Genomic DNA, 21,948 nt, shown 5'->3' on the forward strand with positions numbered 1-21,948 from the left:
ACAAAATTTGACTCTTCAATTTGGACTACATTTGATATTTTTGCATATTTACAAATTATTAGCAAAACTGAAGATTTTTATTATATATTTTTACAAAATTTGACTCTTCAATTTGGAATACAGTTTACATTTTGGATATTTCCAAATTATTAGCAAAACTGAAGATTTTTAATTTATATTTTTACAAAATTTGACTCTTCAATTTAAACTGCAGTTGACACTTTTGCATATTTACAAATTATTAGCAAAACATATGAATATTTTTATTATATATGTTTACAAAATTTGACTCTTCAATTTAAACTACAGTCGACATTTTTGTATATTTCTATCTATTGTAATGATATAAATATGCAAATTGTCAACTGTAGTCTAAATTGAAAAGTCAAATTTTGTAAACAGAATTATCATAAAAATCGTCAATTTTGTTAATAATTTGTCCACGTCTGTAATTAGGAATTCAGACTGTTGAAAGAAAACTGGAATATAAAAGGTTGGTGGGGGGGGGGGGAGTTGCGCCCACATTCCTGACATGCACTGAAACTAACTTCATACTATTGCCTATCCACCGTTGAGTTCCGATCATTGCGTTTATGAAGACACTGTTGCAACAAGTTGCGGGGAATGACGAATGGAACTAAGAATGCCTACAAAGTGGGCACAAACTCACGTTTTTAATATTCCTGAGTACAATATTGTATTTGTGTTGTAGAAAGTATAACGTTTAACTTTATTACAATGAAAAGGGCGTTACGTCATTAATATAGTTGACAATGAAATGCGTTGCACTATCTCGATGCTTTGCTATGAATATAGCAATCTCAAAGACGCAAAATACGTAGCACAGACTTGCTTGCAGAATTATCTATTAAGTATGAAATAGTCTTTACATAACAGAAATTAGCTATCATATGTATAACGTGTTCATATTGTGTCCTTTTATTTCTTATACTGGGTGTTCATTTCAAAGTGTGTCATGACGTCACTGTTGTTGGGTCACCGATTTGAAGCGAGTTTCAGTTTATATGTTAGAGAAGATGCCTATTATTTAAGGCGTTCTTCAATCTGAACTTGAGAATGTGTACGGTATAACTTGAACGTCGTAGCAACAGATGGCGGTCTGTACGGTCTGTGTGCTACCATAACCTCTTTCGAACTGTGTTTTGCGCCGGCAAGTCGTACGCAGGGTATTTGTTATCATCGGTTGCGTATGGTAACATTCCACAACACAAATCAAATGCTCCGTGTCCATGTTGACCGTCGAAGTTAATGTCAACAAATACGTAAGTAATCGTCTTAACCCTCTCCCCATATCTCGACAGTACGTATTTCCAAACAGTTCACATTCCTGCCACTACCGGCGTTACCGTACGTATCGGCACGTACTCTTCAGAATGAACGCCGCACTTGCTAGCCAACTTCTCTGCCTCTTAGATTATACACCTGAGATGCGGAAGTGTAGGAAGATTGAATTCTCTAGGCTCATCAGCTAGCCACATGACGGCATACAGCGAGCCAAGACACATTTTGAACTGAACACGCAGTATTGTCCATTTTTTCCTTCTTCGTCGTTTGTTTCCTTCAGCGTTCCTTTCTGTTCTTCATACAACTTAACTGTCTGTCTTTGTTTATGTTCTTTATCTTCCTTTGTCTTTATGCTTCCTTTTGCCAGTCGTTAGTTTTTTCTTTGCCTCTCTTCCTTTCTTGCTTGTCTTTTTGTCTTGTTTCACCTATCTTCCTTTCTGCCGCCTATCTGGCCATTCGTCTTTCCAGCTTTCTTTCATCTATAGGCTATTATTTGTCTCACATTGCTTCTTTCATTTTCTCTGTTTCTTTTAGTTAATTTTGATGTAGTCTTGTATTTCGTTATACATGAAAGGGGGGGGGGGTCACCTAGCCGCTCGTGATGTCACGTTACCTACATTTGTTCAGTGATTCGCATCTAGCAGTGAACGATACATCTTTTGACAGAGAAGGAATATACATACACGCTCAAAATTAATCATAAAAATCTTGAAAGTTGCTTAAAAAGACGGTCATGTCAAAATCATCTATGATTTTCACAGTTCACCATCTAAATCATTTAATATCTCGTCAACCACTCAACATACGATAACGAACAAAACCTTTTAGGAAGCTCTGTCAATGTTTAATAACTTACTTACAAATGGCTTTTAAGGAACCCGAAGGTTCATTGCCGTCCTCACATAAGCCCGCCATCGGTCCCTATCCTGTGCAAGATTAATCCAGTCTCTATCATCATATCCCACCTCCCTCAAATCCATTTTAATATTATCCTCCCATCTACGTCTCGGCCTCCCTAAAGGTCTTTTTCCCTCCGGTCTCCCAACTAACACTCTATATGCATTTCTGGATTCGCCCATACGTGCTACATGCCCTGCCCATCTCAAACGTCTGGATTTAATGTTCCTAACTATGTCAGGTGAAGAATACAATGCGTGCAGTTCTGCGTTGTGTAACTTTCTCCATTCTCCTGTAACTTCATCCCGCTTAGCCCCAAATATTTTCCTAAGCACCTTATTCTCAAACACCCTTAACCTATGTCCCTCTCTCAGAGTGAGAGTCCAAGTTTCACAACCATAAAGAACAACCGGTAATATAACTGTTTTATAAATTCTAACTTTCAGATTTTTTGACAGCAGATTGGATGATAAAAGCTTCTCAACCGAATAATAACAGGCATAATCCATATTTATTCTGCGTTTAATTTCCTCCCGAGTATCATTTACAGTACTATTGCTCCAAGATATTTGAATTTTTCCACCTCTTCGAAGGATAAATCTCCAATTTTTATATTTCCATTTCATACAATATTCTGGTCACGAGACATAATCATATACTTTGTCTTTTCGGGATTTACTTCCAAACCGATCGCTTTACTTGCTTCAAGTAAAATTTCCGTGTTTTCCCTAATAATGTTAATTCGGGTTCGATTCCCGGTGCCGGAACGAATTTTTCTCGTATAAAATGATGATAATACTCATTGGCTACTTCATAGTAGTCGTGTAATATTCAGTGAGGTGGGCTAGACCTCATATATAATGAATATGTGATGTATTAACTGTTAGCAGTTGTCACAAACTGAGGTTGAATATGGCCACAAAGTCATTTAAATATGCGCTCCTGCATGTATGACTTACATTGTCTAAAGTGCAGGTAGTAAGGCCGTAAAGCATTACAACGAGAGGAGTTCGGCCGGCACCGTGGATCGTGTCCCGACATAGCTCAGTTGGAAAGAGCACTCAGCGTGCAGAGCTGAGAGGTCCCGGGTTCGATTCCCGGTGCCAGAACGAATTTTTCTCTTATAAAATGATGATAATACACATTGGCTACTTCATAGTAGTCGTGTAATATTCAATGAGGTAGGCGAAACCTCATATATAATGAATATGTGAAGAAATAATTAACCCATTTTTTATGTGTAATCAAATTTTATCTTATAGCTTCACGATGTCGAGAGTGGCGTACGAAAACAAGAAAACTACCTACTTTTTTTTTTAACCTTGGGGATTTAGTGAAGTGAATTTTTGATGGTAGGCAGAGTAATTATCTCATGCCCCCATGTTTTATATTGCTACCAGTGCACTTCATTAGAACCAAGTACCCAGCTTCGAAGCCGTTAGCCCTGTGAACTTACAATATATTTATGTTCCCCTATTATCATAATTCAGGGTTGTTATCTAAGAAATTAGCAAGTTCTTTGTGATAGTAGAAGAGAAAGAGTGGGGGAAGGGAAGTGGTCCGTGGCCCATTTCTTTTAGGGCTCATCCCGACATTTGTCTATTGCTCAAGGGAAACCACGGAAAAACCTAGAGCAGGATGAGATGTCGTGCTGACGACAAGCCAATTGGCTATAGTGGGGTCGGAATATGTTCGGGTGGGAGGTTGTCATTTAATCATAATTGAAAGTACAAGTACATTAAAATACATATTAATTTTTTACAAAGAATTCAAGGCATCTATGCAGCCAATAACGTGATGACCCTGGAACAGAGAAATAACATTATTAGTGCATTAATTGACATGTATGTCTGAGGAGTGGAATGGTTGTTTAGAGTTCAAGTTGGTATTCGCCTTGTACGTTGTCGTTCCAAGCTAGGGGGTGGAGTACACTCTTAGGTCGTTTATGTTTATCTAATGCAGGATTGTAATTTCCTTGTGAAGAAATTAGTGGGTTTGTGCTGCTGTACGACTTGGTGTACGTGCAGAAGGATTGATTTGAAATATATTCTTGAATTGTCGAAATTTCTAGTTCTTCGTGAATCAATCTAACAGGAGTTACTCTAGGAAGTCCTGTGATGAATCTTAAAATTTTGTTTTGGAAAACTTGTAATTTTTTACAGACTGTAATAGGTGCATGTCCCCAAGCAGGACAAGCATATAATATTACTGACCTAATTAATGTTTTATACCTACGTAATAAATTGTCATTTAAAAGATAATCAAGATTTATTCAATCTGAATTTGGCTAGCTATTATAACAATAAACAACACAAATGATAATAATGCCATGACAATCTATGGCCTTCAATTTTATTACTACTGGAAACGAAAGGAGACAGAGGACAAATCCCGACTTTTTTTCCCGAAAGTATCATGTATGCTGTTAGATTCGGGCTGAATAGAATGCCTAATAGACAGGTTTACCTCATTCATCCATGTTAGGCTATAATTTCCTCATAATTATTGAATTATAATTTCATTGTAAGTTTAAAAACACTCTTTCCCAGCTTGGAACGTGTGTGATACCGGTCGTTGGTCTGCCCCGAGTCCTGCAGCATCTGCATGTCCTAACGGCACTTTAATGACATTACTGTTAGTGGTTCAGTAGTCGCAGCGGTCTGTGGTTTGGATTCTCACCTCATTTAACGCAACGTCCTTCATGTCTCAGACGGGGTGGAGCTTTCTTGGCCCAAAGATTATGCCTGTCTTTCTTTACTGTAATTAATTATATGCTAATGAACGTGTTTCATACATTGGCATCATTCTTGAGTCGAAAATACAGCTTTGTATTTCACATTTGTGGCCTTGTGTTCAGACATTAAGCTATAAAAGTCTGTCTGTCTCTCTGTCTGACTCTTTGTCTCTTTCCTTCTGCCTTATTGATGCCTGTCTCACAAATTGTCATTTTCAGAATCTGTCTTGTGTACAGCGATTTGTCCTGAACTGTTGGACGAATTTTGTTAATATTCCGTGTTTGTCAATTTATCCGGGAATGACGCAGATGGAATGTGAGTTTTACTACAAAATTAGCAGATCTTTAGTCGAGGAAATAATAAAAATGGTGAATTACCCAATCCGTTCATACTATTTTCTTCTTTACATACTCATAATATGAGGAGTGTTAATTCTGTTTTTGTTCGGGGTGGGAGGGGGGGGGTAAAATTTCTTCAGGGAAACCTTTTAGGATATATCACATGGTATACTCCCTCCCTATTTCCTCTGAAATGAACTATTTTCCATACCGTAAACTGGGTTAAATTTGACCGCTGGAGTAAACTGACCGTAAAAAGGATTTAAACCATTATATCAGATGCACTCAATATATTTGTAAAGATCATTATTTTTCTCTGTTCTTTAAGGAATTTATTATTTTTAGCCACAAATAGGACTGATATCATGTTTTTCTATATCCAAGTTTACCTACTTTACAGTAAATTTTGTTTCCACACACAGGCCTAGTTTTAACTTCTTTATCATACTTGTACGATACATACTGTCCGCATTTCAGGTGAAGATCTGAGTAAGAAATGCGAGTTTTCCCCCCCACTCTTACAATGAACCCGGGATCGCTGGCCAATGACTGAGTCTTGTTTGTCTCAGCCGATCAATGAAACTAACCACCACCAACTGCTCCTTCAGAAGCGCTGAGTTACTAGCTTACTCTCTCCTCTTGCCCCGTAAGAACCGTACTCCCCTCGCAGGGGTCCTCTCGTGAAATTTGTACAGTTATTTACATTTACTTGTTAATATGACGTAGATGCGAACAAAAAACACACACAATTTTGGAGAAGAAATTTTTATTACTGCAAAGAGAAAAGTGTACTTTTATTTACAATGGGTTGTTGTTTAGTCAGTTGTCCATAGACAGACCTGGACCCCACAAGTGACACCAACAAGGCATCACTCATGAGGCAACTAGGCCAGGAGATAATGGGGTAGGGTGGCCAGTTACTTTCCCCCCCTCCTGTGCATACTTCGCCGATTAGCTACATACAGACGTGGACAAATTATTAGCAAAATTTAAGATTTTTATTATATATTTTTACAAAATATGATTCTTCAATTTAGACTACAGTTGACATTTTTGTGTATTTCCAAATTATTAGCAAAATTGAAGATTAGTGTTGCATATTTTTCAAAATTTAACTCTTCAATTTGGACTACATTTGATATTTTTGCATATTTACAAATTATTAGCAAAACTGAAGATTTTTATTGTATATTTTTAAAAAATTCGATTCTTCAATTTGGACTACAGCTGACATTTTGGATATTTCCAAATTATTAGCAAAACTGAAGATTTTTGTTTTATATTTTTACAAAATTTGACTCTTCAATGCAGTTGACATTTTTGCTAATTTACAAATTATTAGCAAAATTGAAGATTTTTATTATATATTTTTACAAAACTTGACTCCTCAATTTAAACTACAGTTGACATTTTTGCATATTTCTTTCTACTGTAATGATGGAAATATCCAAAATTGTCAACTGTAGTCTAAATTGAAAAGTCAAATTTTGTAAACAAAATATCATAAAATCGTAAATTTTGTTAATAATTTGTCCACGTCTGTATTATAGACTTCAAATGTATACAAACAATATTGTTCTCCCTCTGACATATATCGTCAAGTGAGATGTACTGCCTGATAATTTTTTTTCTCTACCAATGCCACCAGGTTATCATTTGACATTTCTAGTCTCTCTTGGCAATGGCTTATTTTTAACCTACTTCAGAAGTTGGGGCCTCTGGAAGGCGGAGTTACGCTGCCTCAATGATATATTATGATAGGATGATTATGAAGTGCTAGGAGAGGTCTTAAACCTAAACCGAGCGTAATTTACAGACCATGGATGAACATTCCCCTTTAAGGAAAAATTCCTGTGTTCTTACCGGGAATCGAACCCGGGACCTCATGAACTGTAGTCGGAAGCTCTGACCACTAGTCCATGAGGCTGGTCCTGTTTGATTACTTGTGCATATCAGCCAGAACCTCAATCAGAAGTAGAAACTACTAATGTAGCAACGAGTAGCGCCTTAGTTTTTATTTGAGCAAAGTCATTAAGTAGCTCGTATTTTATTTCTTAGGCGCTTATAGAAGTGAAATATTTTAATATTAAAGCACAGTTCTCAATTTTTCTTTAATATTACTACTCCATTATTAGTTTTTAAATGTTTAACTTAGGGCGATGGGGAGGAGGAATTGATTCCTTTGCATAGTATGAAGTGACATATGATGATATTGACAATTTATATTCAAAATTGTTACGCACGTACAGAATTATGCTTCCAGTAAGAACCAGAAGTTATAACGATAATTGTTGTGAAGGCCTTTGGTTGAAAAAGTGTGAAAATAACAATTACAGTTCTGACGTGTGCATGCATTGTGTCTTTCTTTGAACAAATTGGAAGTGGGTGTTTATCAGAGACGACTATTCAACAATATCAATGATTTAGTACCAGGGCTCGTCATTAGCAATGATAGAATCATATAATGACAGAATATCCGCTGGATGCAAAGATCTGGGGAGGCCTCCGTGTTATTTCCGGTAACCCGAGACATCCGGCCGGCCAAACAGGCTGCTTGCACGGAGAGCACCTGCGAAGGCGCCATCTTCCCTTCCGATTCGTGCCTCACTTGTCATAGCTGTTTGCTGTACTTGTTGGTTCTGTAAGGCTCTAAACAGTAGTTACACTATCTCTATTACGTAAGCAACCTTCATTGCAAATATGTACATTTCATTACCAACGTGCGTCTTGTTGAAAGATGTGCGACCGCTTGCAGCCTTGAGCTACGTGACTTTGAACTGAAGGCTTTCAAAGACAAGCATCATTACATCGTGTACTGCTACTTCTGGTTATTCACAGGAATTGTATTGTCCAAATTCTTGTTTTGGATCCATTTCAAGAAATAATAGCTTGACAAATGAACTGGAACTCCGATACGTAGACACTAATATGTTCGCTTCGTCTGCGATGTCCGTCGCGCTGACCACATTACCCCATCCTTCCAAACTCTAAACTGGCTACGGCTTAACGAACGTAGAAATTTTCATTCTCTTGTTCTCCTTTTCCAAGTCCTTCACACCTCTACACCTACCTACCTTGCCTCCCGTTTCAGTTACCTGTCATCATATCATAATCTCTTCACACGCACGCAAAATAGCCGCATACTAGCCATACCAACACATAAGACTTCATCATATTCATCATCATACACAATCTCGCTTTCGCGCTTGTGGAATACCCTACCCAGTGACATCAGAGACTGTCGGGATTTAGTAGCGTTCAAAAGCAAACTTATTAAGCATTTTCTTACTGCGTAGAGTAAGTTTAATTTTTACTTAGTTAATAAAAAAAATTTCCCTCTTCTTAATTTTTACAATGAACTGTCTAGCTTTTATTAGTCTGTTAATCTTTTAGTACTTTGATTTTTATTGTATTTGTAAATTCAATATTAATTGTAATTATAATTGTAATTGTATTCTTTATATTGTAGTTGTAATTCCCTGCTAGAGGGGAAGAGAAGGCCTGATGGCCTTATCTCTACCAGGTTAAATAAATAAATAAATAAAATAAATAAATAATATGGGTCCAGCTAGATGTTGTAAGACTTCCAGTTCGCAGTTCATTTGTCAAGCTATGTTTAGAGCATTATCGAACCAACAAGTTCAGCAAACAGCAGCGACAAGTATCTGAGATACAGAGTGTTTCATAATTCCTATTACAAACTTCTAGGGGTTGTAGAGGGGACTAAGTAGATAAAGTTTTGATTAGGAACTCATGTCTGGAAATGTACCGTTTCGATGCAAAATACAGCTCGTGCATTTTGTCAAGACACTCCCCCACTCTTCCTACAGAGCTGCGCACGAGATCGGATGAGTCTACTTACCAATTATAGGGAACGGGTTAGTTTTTGCCATGAACTCGGTAGACACAATCCCGACCTTCCCTTCTACTCCTACCCCCTCTACAGAAACATTGTTCCCGTACTGGTCATCGCGAGTGTGTTAACAAAATGCATGAGCTGTAAGTTTGAAGATAGATTCGATTTAAAATCTCCCGCTTCACGGTACGCAAGCAAAATGGGCTGAAGGCGACTTCTGCAGTCTCCTGATATCGTGTGTCTTCTGTTTACAATCAGTTCTACGGAGTTATACCCAACTAACATTCTACACGCATTTCTGGATTCACCCATAGGCCTACTTGCTACGAGCCCTGCCAATCTCAAACATCTGGATTTAATGTTCCTAATTATGTTTAGGTGACGAATAAAATGGGTACAGTTCTGAGTTATGTAACTGTCTCCATTCCTTTGTAACTTCACACATCTTAGCCCCAGATATTTTTCTAAGTACCTTATTCTCGAACACCCATAACCTCTGTTTCTCTCTCAAAGTGAGAGTCCAAGTTTCACAAACATGCAGCACAACCGGTAATGCACAACGCATGCATCACGTACGTTTTCCGCATCGCCTCAGTCCATCACACACCATTTTTGTCAGAATACAACAAACTTATTTTGCATCGAAACGATACATTTCCGGACATGGGTTTCCAATGAAAACTTTGTCTACTTTGTCCCCTCTACGACCCCTAGAATTTGTAATAGGAATTATGAAACACCCTGTATTTTATGACGGCAGTTGTGTGCATTTCAGATTAGAGCAGCCCTGGTCAAAAGTTGCGAGTATCCTCAATTCGTGTGGATATGTAACATCTTCCGCCTGTACACTGTGTGCGGGCTACATTAATCACTCTAATTGAACGTAAAATGTGGACACCACATCAGAAAGTTAAGTGCGTGCTTTGGCTTGCTGGATTTAAATCTGTTACTAGAATTCAACGTGGATCCACCTAAGTCGAAATCAATTTTGCAGTGGGATAGAACTCTTAAAGAGACAGGATCCTTGATTTCACAAACAGGCAAACATTTTATGCTTCGGTTGAATGCAGGTCGTATACGATCGACTGTTTCTTCGGTAATTTTTTTCTTAGGATGTTTGCGTGTTTGTGGACTCAAGGATTCTGTCTCTTGAAGAGTTCTGTCCCACTGTAAAATTGATTTCGACGTAGGTGGATCCGCGTTGAATTCTAGACGAAATCGGCGTTGAACTCTGGTAACAGACTTAAATTCAGCAAACTAAAGCACGCACTTTCTTCTTGCTGTGGTGTCCACATTTTACTGTGTGTTCAATTGCAATGATTATTGTTGACTGTTAGCGATTTATGATATAAATCGCAATGATAAATCGTATCTTTTTTGTTTTCTTCAATTTTCTTGCTTTGTTGTATAGATATCTAGCATTGTTGTTATAAAAATAAAATCTTGGAGAGTTTCTGCGTCCTGTTTCAAACATATAATAATAAAATATCCTTATGTTACTGTGTTTAACAAATTACAGTATCAGATGTTTTATATGTTAATTACTTTTTAAATTAAAAAATAATTTCTACAACAATAGGTACTAGAAAATTAAAAAAAAAAAACTTTTGAGAAAATAATATTTTTTTCTCTATTCTAAAGAAAGGTTGCCAGACATCCGTCAGGTACATAGTTATAACGGCTTAGGTATAGTATTAAATTGAATTCTTCTTCTTCTTCTTCTTTACTTCATGGTTTACGAGTCAGGAATGTTTTAGTCTTAAGCAAATCTTTGCATATTATTTTTATTTTATTTTATTTTACTTGATTATTAAAACGACGCTGTATCAACTACGAGGTTATTTAGCGTCGATGAGATTGATGATGCGAGAAGAGCCCGAGGATTCGCCATAGATTAGTTGACATTTGCTCTTATGGTTGGAGAAAACCTCGGAAAAAACCCAACCAGGTAATCAGTCCAAGCGGGAATCGAACCCGCGCCCGAACGCAACTCAGGATCGGTAGGCAAGCACCTTAGCCGACTGAGCTATGCCGGTGGCTCATTATTATTATTATTATTATTATTATTATTATTATTATTATTATTATTATTATTATTATTATTATTATTGGTTGTTGCAACGTTAAGCGTAGTGGCAGAAAGGTAGTGTCCCACGCAGACAGGCAGGCGGGCAGCGTAATTTCTGTGAAGTGTTACGTTGGCGTGAGTGAAAGTCGCTCTTGTCTGCACACAGCGCGGCGTCGGAAGAATGAATGCGCCGGGCAGAAGCAGCTAGTTGTGCGTTCGTTTTATTTCCGGCGATGAAGTAATAATGAATGTGTCCAAGAACAACGTCATCAACAGCACAAGGGACAAGGAGAACACCCCGGCCTACCAGGTGAGTGAAGGACTATTGATAAACGAATCTGTGTGCGTTCTTCTAATAGACTGGTAAAATTCATGTTCTGGGAATAATTAAGTAGTAAAATATCGCTTCAATCGAAAAGTATTGGGAATAAATTTGAATAAGGAACAAGAAAAGGTTTCCTTCCCAGGCAGGATTCGAACCACGAAACTCTTAATTACCAGTGTATCGTGCTCTGGAGTGAACAGGGCTCTGAAATCAGCTACAAGGGTCGGTCCGGTTTTTTTTACCACTACTGTACACTGTTGTGTATTGTAATGCAAGGTACATACTGTATTCTATTTCATAATACTACGGCCAACTTATTTTGTAAATTGTATACAATGATGTAAATAGTGCTTGATCACGTAAGTCTTCATTTTTTATAATAATTCAAATAGTGGAAACAGCGTATTTTAGTGTACATAGTGTAAAGGGGTTGTCAGACATTGTTATTTTTAATATATCAATTTTCCTTCGTGATGTTAACCTTTCCTCCGATCCAAATAGTCCTATTAACACTAAATTATAATTAACGGTTAGAATTATATGTAACTAAACACATCTACATTTTGCTCTTACTATTAACGTTGTTATTATTATTATTATTATTATTATTATTTTTTTTTTATTTATTTACTAGAGCTTCCTCAAATTAGAGGCTGCCATTAGACAAAGCATACAAAACAATACAAGAACAAATAGATGATGAAAGATAACAGAGTAAGAAAAAAAGTAAACAATTACACAAACAAACAAACAATGGCAGTTTACAGAATAAAAAAAAGTTACAAGTAAAGAAGCAATGAAAGCTAATAAGAGAAAGAAAAAAGATAATGTTGCGTCAGTTTTTTCAGTACACTGAATTATTGTCCATATGGGTGGTTTCGTAAAAGTTTGACTGACTCTCTAATTATGAGGAGGGCCGGTTCATTCAGAAAAGATTTGTGCAGTCCTAGGGTCTTACAGAATTGAGAAGAGAAGTTGGGTATCGTTCCTCTTGCTCCAAACATCAATCCCGTAACACTGATATCGTGAAGTTGGTATTATGATTATTATTCCATTGTTTTCTGTATTGCTGTTATTTTATTTGCTGTGTATTTTTATACTGGTGGAGTGGAAGAGAAGGCCTTATGACCTTAACTCTGTCAGTACCAGTAAAAATAAATGAAATAAATTGGTGAACAAATAATTTAAATTATAGGAAGGGTCATCGTATTATCAAGCTTTATCACTAGAATGCATTTTAAACAGTCTTCGAGACCTGGTTTTGAATCATCAACTGCAGCACAAACAAGAGGCAAGTGTTCCCTGATGGTACCTGTGCCACGACCAAATAATGACGTCACGCCAATATATTCTATGAACATCTAGCCCTAACTTCGTACGTCATGGGACAGAATACTGTCGCTAATGATGACGATGACGACGAGGGTGAATGGTGGATGTTTCAACCTGTGAAGTTTGATAGCGTAGTTGGTCGTCTTTAGACCTGGAAGTGATGTCAAACTTAGAAGCCTTTATGAAAGAGCTGCGGCTTCCCAACTTGTGTAACGTCCCCATATAGCTTGGAAGTTTTCCTTTCTACCCCTCTTCCTTCCCAGCTTAGCGAAGTTTTCATTGCACTTCCCCTTTCGCTGAGTTTACACACCACCCCAAGCAGTTGTGTCGTTTTTAATTGTCCCCCTGCGTGTAGAGGGGCTTTTATGGAAGATAATCAAAACATTGAATGCCTTTCCCAGCGTGGGCGTGTAGGGAACAGCAAAGAGTCCCTTTCATCCTTTAGGGAGTGCCCTCCGCAACTGCTGCCATCTCGTACACATTAACGTCTTGGTTATTCACCAGGCAAGATCGCGGTCAGATAACGATATAGGCTACGTAGTTTAACAGATCTTATACCACATTACAGGAGTTTCAAATGTAGATTGCAACAACGTGGACTATGGGCATAAATGATCAGCTATTCCCACTCCTGCCCATTAAATTAACTTTATTAGGTTCACTATATTGACTACTACGCATCATTTGCAGCTTCGACGCGAGCAGCGGGTTTAGAGGAGTGGCTAACGTTTATTGGCTAAGTTATTCGAGGGCTGGACCCCTACATTAATTCATTTTGCGTCTTATATACAGGGTGTATACAAATTGTGTCAAATATTTTGGGGACGTGTTCCTAACGACTTTCAAATAAATACGGTCCTGAGAATGTTTCTTTCGAAGTTAGTAAGGAGTTGTTCCTTTCATTGCCACCTTCAAGACTAGTCAACTCAAAATTGCTTTCATGTTACAGTCAAATATCGTTTTAACGGACGCCAGTTTAGTGCAACGGAAAAAATTGTATTCCCCTTTCTTACCTGCGTAAGGTTCCATGTGAAATTATTTCAATTCTACGATTGCCAATATAACGAAAATTTTACTACAACGATAACAAAAATTTCCCTTTCATGATACATAATGATCATTACAACGAAATGGTAACACCAATATATCAATTTTAGAAGCCATGGAAATGTTCACTTCAGCATGGAGAAGCTTACCCTTAACGGTTATAATTGAAATTAAGACATTTGCAATACCGTGGGATCAATTTTTGTATCCTTATATCATAAAAGTCTGCCGTCTTGGATCCGAACGGTATGACGAATGTCTCATTTCTAGTGGGGAATATGTTGAAAATAGCGCAACAATTGCTGTATCTATTCCAATAAATCTTTCCATGAAATTGTGTTTTTTTCTGTAAACGATCCAAAGGAAAATCACTTTCTGGACGGCCTCGTAATTGCGGTCGAGTGGCCAAAATCTGTATAAGCATTTGTTTTGACATTATTAACATGGTGGAAAAAAAATAACTTTTTTTATCTGCCCCAATCAGAATGTTTGTTTGTTAGCCAGGTAAATGTTTCTCTTCGCCTTGGTCATGCGCGAATAGAGGACGAATGTGTTATAAATATTGTGTACTACATTTATTCAATATTTAGTCATTTCCTTTGTCCAGTAGTCTGCTTCCTGAAGAATTTCAATATATGCGGCAGAAAGAAGTTTTGTCTCCCACTGATCGTCCCACCCAATTTAAAACGTTGGCGCTGCCACTGGTGGTGTACCAGATTCGAATCTCTTCATTTCCAAAATATCCTTTAATTTGAAAAACGGTGATTGAATACAATTTTATTTCCGCAAGGAAAGACTTTTTAATGGTTGTAGTGTGTACTTCAAAGTATTAAATGCGTTGTACAGGGCTCTTAGAAGATTATATTATGTGGTGTCAGCCGGTGGGAATACGAATAATGTGATATTAAGGGGATTGCTGGTTCCTTGCATTATTTTCTGCTAATTAATGTACATAATAACAGTTCATTATTTCATGATGAATGAACATACATTTGTGAAGATCCTTGGATATTATTTAAACTTGAAAAGTGCGGCGGCACGTTCAAGGATTGTTCTCAGGCCGAAGTGTTTAGCACGTATTCAGATCACGTGACTGAGTTCCTTTTGTCTATTAGCCGTGGAGAACACAACGCTATAAATTTTGCAGCGGGCTTGGCGGCCTTGTAGGCTGGATGGCGGCCCTCGCACATGTTGACAGGCCTTGCTTGGTCTGCACTTCTCACGAGGCGGATTCGTAAGGCTTCTCCTTGACGTCAGATCTTACACAGATGACCACTAGGATTTTCCTCTAACATGCCGAGATAGAGCAGAGTAAAAGTCAAATATACTCGAGATTTTAGTCCTTGGACGATTCACAATACTGGTAGGAATGAATTTTGTGAGCTCCAGATCTACTGTTCACTTGTCTCACTCCGAGGTAAGCTACTAGATACTCGTACATAGACCTAACATTCGATAGACAAATGTATAATAACAATACAAGGAATGCGTGAAATGTATACATGCCTTTTATGACTATCTATTGCAGGATGTCAGAGTGGGTCTAATCCACACCTGTGGAGTAACGGTTAGCACATCTTCCGCGAAACCAGGTGACCCGGGTTCGAATCCCGATCGGGACAAATTACCTGGGGATTTTCCGGGGATTTCCCTCAACCCAATATGAGTAAATGCTGGGTAACTATCTGTGCTGGATCCCGGAGTCATTTCACCGACATTATTACCTTCATTTCATTCAGACGCTAAATAACCTGAAATGTTGTTACAGTGTCGTAAAATAACCAACTGAAAAAGAATGTGTTGTCCTTCACCGCGGGTTACGAGTGGGCAGTCTAATTCTACGCAATGATTGACACTAAGTAACACGTGGTACGGGGTAGAGATACAGTATTCGTTCTGCGAGGAATTACTATATCTAGTACCGATGCGTTAATTTTTATCTTTTGTTACGTAATTTTTCCTTGTATTCTGTGAATACTAGTGTTACTTATTATCATAATTCTCTCGTGTGTGTGTGTGTTTTTTAAGACCTCAGAACAGTAAGTGTGTTATCGACCAAATGTGTCATTTTCGGATTTTCATACTTTCTTAATATTCCCGCCTCATACAGTCAGAATCTGTTATTGGTTCACGCTATTGTTTCGTCCTTAATTTTGTTCGAGTTGCTATGAACATTTTTATACTTCCAAATGTGTTGATTGGAAAACCCATTGACTCTCCTGTACACCGTACATACCCCACAAGCAGACTTAAATCCATTGTTTATCTCAGTTGAGAGCGACCAAGTGTCGGTAGACATCTGGAATTTGAACAGGTGAGGAGGAAGTTGGTTGAAACGTAGGGCAACTGGTATGAAGACGCAAGAAAATAATTCTTAAATCTTGAGTTCGTCCAACATCTTGTGAAACTCCCTGTGTAATTGAAGGTCTACTCGTTATGAATGTGTACCCTGAGATCCGCATATAAAGGCGTTCCTAAACATTTACTTTTAAGAATGCCGCGGCGTGCGTTTGCTTGGAGGAAATCGGCACATCTCGGGACAGTGAGGTGTATGGAGGTCGGATTGTGGTCAAGTCCCCTCACGCGCGTTCACACCAAGTCACGATTTTGTGCCCAGCAAATCGAAGACTGCAACTTCCCAGGCTCACTTTCCAAACGACAGAATTGTGACCCGCTTTGGAGCGTCTCTGAACTGTGCTAGAGTCCCGCCTGGGGCCTGGAAACAGCCAGACTTACTGCAACGAATAACTTTCATTAAGGCAACGTGTCCATTGTGCTATTAATCCCCCGTAAAAATAAGGCCTGTTCGTAATTGCTCAGAGGTGTTTTAATTCTCTGTACTGTTGTTTAAAAGGGTTAGGTACAGCTTACAGCAGTGAAATTTTGGAAATATTCAGCATTTTTTCCTCCATTACTGTATCTTGCACAATAATGAAAATTAGTATGGGTAGAACACAGTCCTTCTGCTATATTAAAATAGTACATTATGCAACGAGCCTATAATGGTAGTAATTAAGACGCAAGTATGTTTATAAAACGAGCGCAAGCGAGTTTCATACTTTTCATACGAGCGTCTTAATTACCATTATAGGCAAGTTTCATAGGACTTTTTATGCTCGACCATATTTCTAACTTGAAATTATTCATAACTATTCATGTTATTCTTATCTGAGGAGCGGAACTGACCTTGTGCAATATCTAGTAAATTGTGAGATGTGTGCAGACGCGAAAGTATTGATTTTTTCCTAGAAACAAATGTCATTGACCTTGATATAATCTAGAGAGTAAAATAAAGATTAATCTTGATATAACCTTGAAATTGAATTAGACATTGAAAAACGAGATGACAAATTGAATTTATTTGAATATTACTTTGTCTAATCTCGCGCTAGTTGTCTTTCGATTGCATATCCGAGAATAATCGATACTTGCGCTTTCGTATTGCTGCAATGGTATTTTCTGATTGGTGGAACACCTGGACTTTAATGAATAGGTGTACTTTAATGAGGTCCATTAAAGGGCTGCTACCAGGTGTATAATTACTACATTTTGGCATGGTCGAGCATAAAAAATATTTGTATGGTTAAAAAATTATTATTATTTTTTTTTTTTCAAAATTCAGTTCACGTGCAGTGATGAAGTGTTTACCACATAACTCAAAAACTATCCAACATTCTGTGATGAAACTTTTTGTGTGTATTTATGCATGTCATATCTACAATATGATGCAAGATCACTTCCCTACCTTTGATAGATTGTCTGATAAAAAATAAATTCATTTTGAAAAATGGTTAAATATCAGTATTTTCTTCTAACACAAAATAAAATATATATATATATATATATATATATATATATATATATATTATTTAATAAGGAATGTAGTTTAAAGATCATGATATTGTAAACATGAGTTTCAGCAATGAAATAAAAGAGAGAGAACATGAAAAAATTATCAGGCTTCATCACTGTACAGTGGACTGTCTCCATTTTGAATTTTGAAAAAAAAAAATACATATATAAATAATTTTTTTAATCGTAAACATATATATATATATATATATATATATATATATATATATATATCATATAGCGGAAGAACAGTGTTTTAAACATACCAAGTACAGTAATGGAGGAAAACAAAATGTTGAATATTTCCAAAAATTTTACTGCTGTAAGCTGTACCTAACCCCTTAAATTTGTATATACCACACAAAAACATACATATGCACCTACATATAAATGTGTAGCTATGTATACTATTTGTTGAGTCAGTCATTGTTATATTCTGTCCATCAGAGTCCATCGCTGTAGAGTAACGGTTAGCCTGCCTGATCGTGAAACGAGCGGGCTCGGATTCAAATCCTGGTTGGAACAAGTTCCATGGTACAGGTTTTTTTTTTTTTTCAGAGTTTTCCCTTAACCCATTAAGAGCAAATGCTGGGTAACTTTCGGCGCTGAACCCTGGACTCATCTCGCAGGCATTATCACCATCTCACTCAGACGTTAGATAACCAGAGCAGTTGATAAAACATCGTAAAATAACCAACTAAAGTTTCTATCTATCAGCTTAACGAAAACACGGGTCTCAAGCCATGTTTGTTATAGTTCTCACAGCGATGTTGCTACGTCTTGCTTATGTTTTATCTTGGATATACGCCGTAGATGGTGTTGAACAGTAACCTCGTATGTCAAGAACATGAACAAAATAAGATTTAATTTGATATCTATCAAGAAAATCTTTCCGAGTCTTCTGCAAACACATCTTGTCAAGGCATGGATACATGTTTCCCAAGAAGAGATTTTTTTTTTCAACTGCTGACCCTTTTTTTTTTTTAAATTTTGACCGGCCATTTACCGAAGTTATCTTTGTTTTACTGTTTTCTTCCATTTGTTTCCTTTTACTTAAACTAATACGAACACAACACCCATGCCCGAGGTGGGACTCGAACCCACAGCCCTTCGGAGCAAGCGGTAGAGACAGTCCGTGCCTCTAGCGCTTGCGCCACCCAGGCCGGTAATTTAAAAAAACCTCAAGCAGGTAACTTGCCCCGACCGGGAATCGAACCCGGCCACTTGGTTTCGCGGCCAGACGCGCTAACCGTTACTCCACAGGTGTAGACGGTTTTAAGTAGGTACCCTCTTATGTCAGATAATTGTTCGAACATCTTCAGTATCCATCTTATTTCTCATTTAGTAGGCCTATTTCAGAAGTGCCTTGAAGATTTGTCTGTTGCTTTAGTTTTATGCAATAAATACTGTATCTCGTGAAATTATTAGAGAAGGCTCAGTACAAGAGTGTGCTTTATTAAACAGAGTTAATGAGATCGCATACTGCATTACATTAAGGCTTTTCTGATAAGCCGCCTCAGCGTTGCGATGGACACGGTTCGTGGAAAAAAAAAACGAGCCGTCGACAAGTGCTCCACTGTTCAGCACTGCTCAGACATTATGTGTGTTAATTAATTCAGCGCCGAGAACAGATTTGGAATAGTCATCTGATACTTTAACATGACGTGCTATTTGTGTGGATTTAAAAATAGATAGTACCTATTTCCACAAAAATCGAGAAAAATATTGGAGAATTGAAACTGTTGAACAAACGAGTTACAGTAATTAGAAAGAGACTGTGACAGTTCTTTTCAAAATCACTTTTTTCTTTCGAAATAAATTCCACTAGCATAACAATCACGATGAAGTAGGAAAGTGAATTATTTTTTCAGAAGTTTGTCCCCTTGCAATAAACCCCCATTTTCAGAATTCATATGTTTTAAGGGAGAATGGAATTCGATTTTGGGTTTTTAGTGAAAATTTTGATTGTATAGTTTTTCAATTTATTATTTGGTTTTCTCTCTTTAAAATTATATCACATACAGGGTGGAAGTGATATAACCTTACACTTTGAAAGCAGCGATAGATTATATGAAAATAAAGCAAACTTCTACCATACGTTTTGCGATTAAGTGCATGATTAATTAAATAATTGCATCGAAAATATAAACTCGCTTGCAACATCGCAGTGCCCAAGATTCCACACGGAGGTATCGAACTCATCCGACGACGACGTCAAACTTTTCAGTGGGGGGGGGGGATTTCGAAAACTATGAACTTTTCACCGATATGATATTAGGTTTTACTCAGTATGGTCAATTCGCTCTGCTAATCTGCAGGGATTTTACTTCCATCCGGTACCTACAGTATATGACTAAATTAAAATTATATCAATTTTAATTTTTCAATTTTCTGAGAAGAGGTACTATAGTCCCGACGCTGTTATTTCCGGCGTGACTCCGCCTCTTTGCTTACGTCTTAGAAAGTGAAAGCTCTATAAAGTCTAGGTAGGTAGTATCGTTCGCCATTTTTGTTCTTACGTTGCCGAGCTACCATACGAGGAATCTATTTGCCACACCGTTAAACATTATCATGTCGTAGCTCCTATGATAATAAATCAAACGCAATGTAATTCAGCAAATAATTGAGCGGCAAATAACGACTTCGTGTGCTTTCTGCGAACGCCAACGAAAGAGCTAAAATGGCGGGCGATTATATTAAGTATTTATCGAGCCTTAAGAAATGAATCAGCGAATCACAAAACGCACACGTTTAAATGTAGCCGACCTGCAACGAGATTGGATGCCGGAAATTAGAGCGATGGGGCTATAGCTATTAGTTTTAATTTTAATACTTCTTTTTTTAATGACTGATTTTGGGTGGAAAATTTTGATTTTTTTTTCATTTTTTTTTCTTTGATTTCTCCGCTTTTAAATGGTATATTACTTATTCGTATGATTACACTGAAATTATATCTCTGAATTTTTCAGTTTTGTTTTAGGAGTGGGCGTATGTATACGGTATATATCATACCTTCTGTAGCCTAAGTTTAGTTTCTTGACACTGAGGAACCTTTTCTCAGCCTCTGTTTAATCTAGAAAGCTGAAATTTTCAGGAATTGTTTATTTTGATGTTTCACACCTAGACACTGAAATGGTGTTTCTGAAATGTGTAACTTTTTGAAAATGTTACTGGCGGTAATGTACTGAAAATCGTCTAAAAATATAAGAAGAGTGAAAAAAATTATTTCTCAGAAAAGAAATAAATGAAAGAAAAACTACTGTTTCAGGATAAGGTCAAGTTATGTGTTCATGAGCTGTAATAAAAATAAGCTATGCGACATAGATGGGAGGATAATATTAAAATGGATTTGAGGGAGGTGGGATATGATTATAGAGACTGGATTAATCTTCCTCAGGATAGGGAGCTTATATGAGGGCGGCAATGAACCTCCGGATTCCTTAAAAGCCATTTGTAAGTAAGTAAGTTATGTGTTACTTTTAAAATATCGTATCTTTGTATTCTGGAGCATTTAAATGTTGATTGGCAGATTACATCAGTCAGTCTCTGGTGTTGCACATCGCTGCCAACAATATTGATGTTACGCAGGTAACTTACTAGTAAACGGGGCACTTTAAGCTATAGCCCTATTTAGGATGTATTATTGTTTCTTAGAATTTGCACTAGCAGATGCATTTTTGTAGGTCAGTTTTCCATGCATAATGTTTATCCGTATGCATGGTTTCGACCTGATGTTGTGGAAGGTCCCCGTGTCAGATACGATTAAGTTACGAAAGCTTGCTGGGACTGGTTTTAACAGCTGATATTAAAGTACAGGACACAATATGAGACAGGTTATATCCATTCCCTTCTACATGGGGATCATTTTTATTTTTCTTTCTGTGACCGAGTTGATGTTCTCTAGATTTATAAGTAGAAACCGGTACTGGTCGAACTACAGCTGATTAAAGGGCTAAACGTTTACATTTGTATTTTACATATTATTATACACTACATGGTCATCATTTTATTTTTACTTCAATTTTTATTGTACCTGAGTTTTTTAATGTACTTCACTCCCACCCCTTCTACTAATGAAGTTCAACCGTCCTCCATACAGAACCAAGGCCGCATATACATAGTAGTCTTACGGTCACAATAAACAGTACGTTCCAAAAATATGTTCGCGTTTTCCAGTGACGAAAGAGCTTTCA

At 37.3% G+C, this 21,948-nt stretch overlaps 1 protein-coding gene across 5 annotated transcripts in view; it reads left to right on the plus strand.

Annotated features, from left to right (window-relative positions):
* The window catches only part of LOC138714634 (mitogen-activated protein kinase-binding protein 1-like), a 525,862-nt gene that overhangs the window by 226,778 nt on the left and 277,136 nt on the right, over window positions 1-21,948 (plus strand). Inside the window, exon 2 of one of the 5 annotated variants that reach the window (XM_069846672.1) lies at window positions 11,366-11,509. The exons of the other annotated variants lie outside the window; for them this stretch is intronic. Within the exon in view, the coding sequence (XP_069702773.1) occupies window positions 11,444-11,509 (66 nt within the window). The 5' untranslated portion in view covers window positions 11,366-11,443. The remainder of the gene's footprint in view (window positions 1-11,365; window positions 11,510-21,948) is intronic. 5 annotated transcript variants of the gene reach the window in all.

The sequence above is a fragment of the Periplaneta americana genome, chromosome 15 (assembly GCF_040183065.1).
Source record: "Periplaneta americana isolate PAMFEO1 chromosome 15, P.americana_PAMFEO1_priV1, whole genome shotgun sequence".
Classification (NCBI taxonomy): Eukaryota; Metazoa; Arthropoda; class Insecta; order Blattodea; family Blattidae; genus Periplaneta; species Periplaneta americana.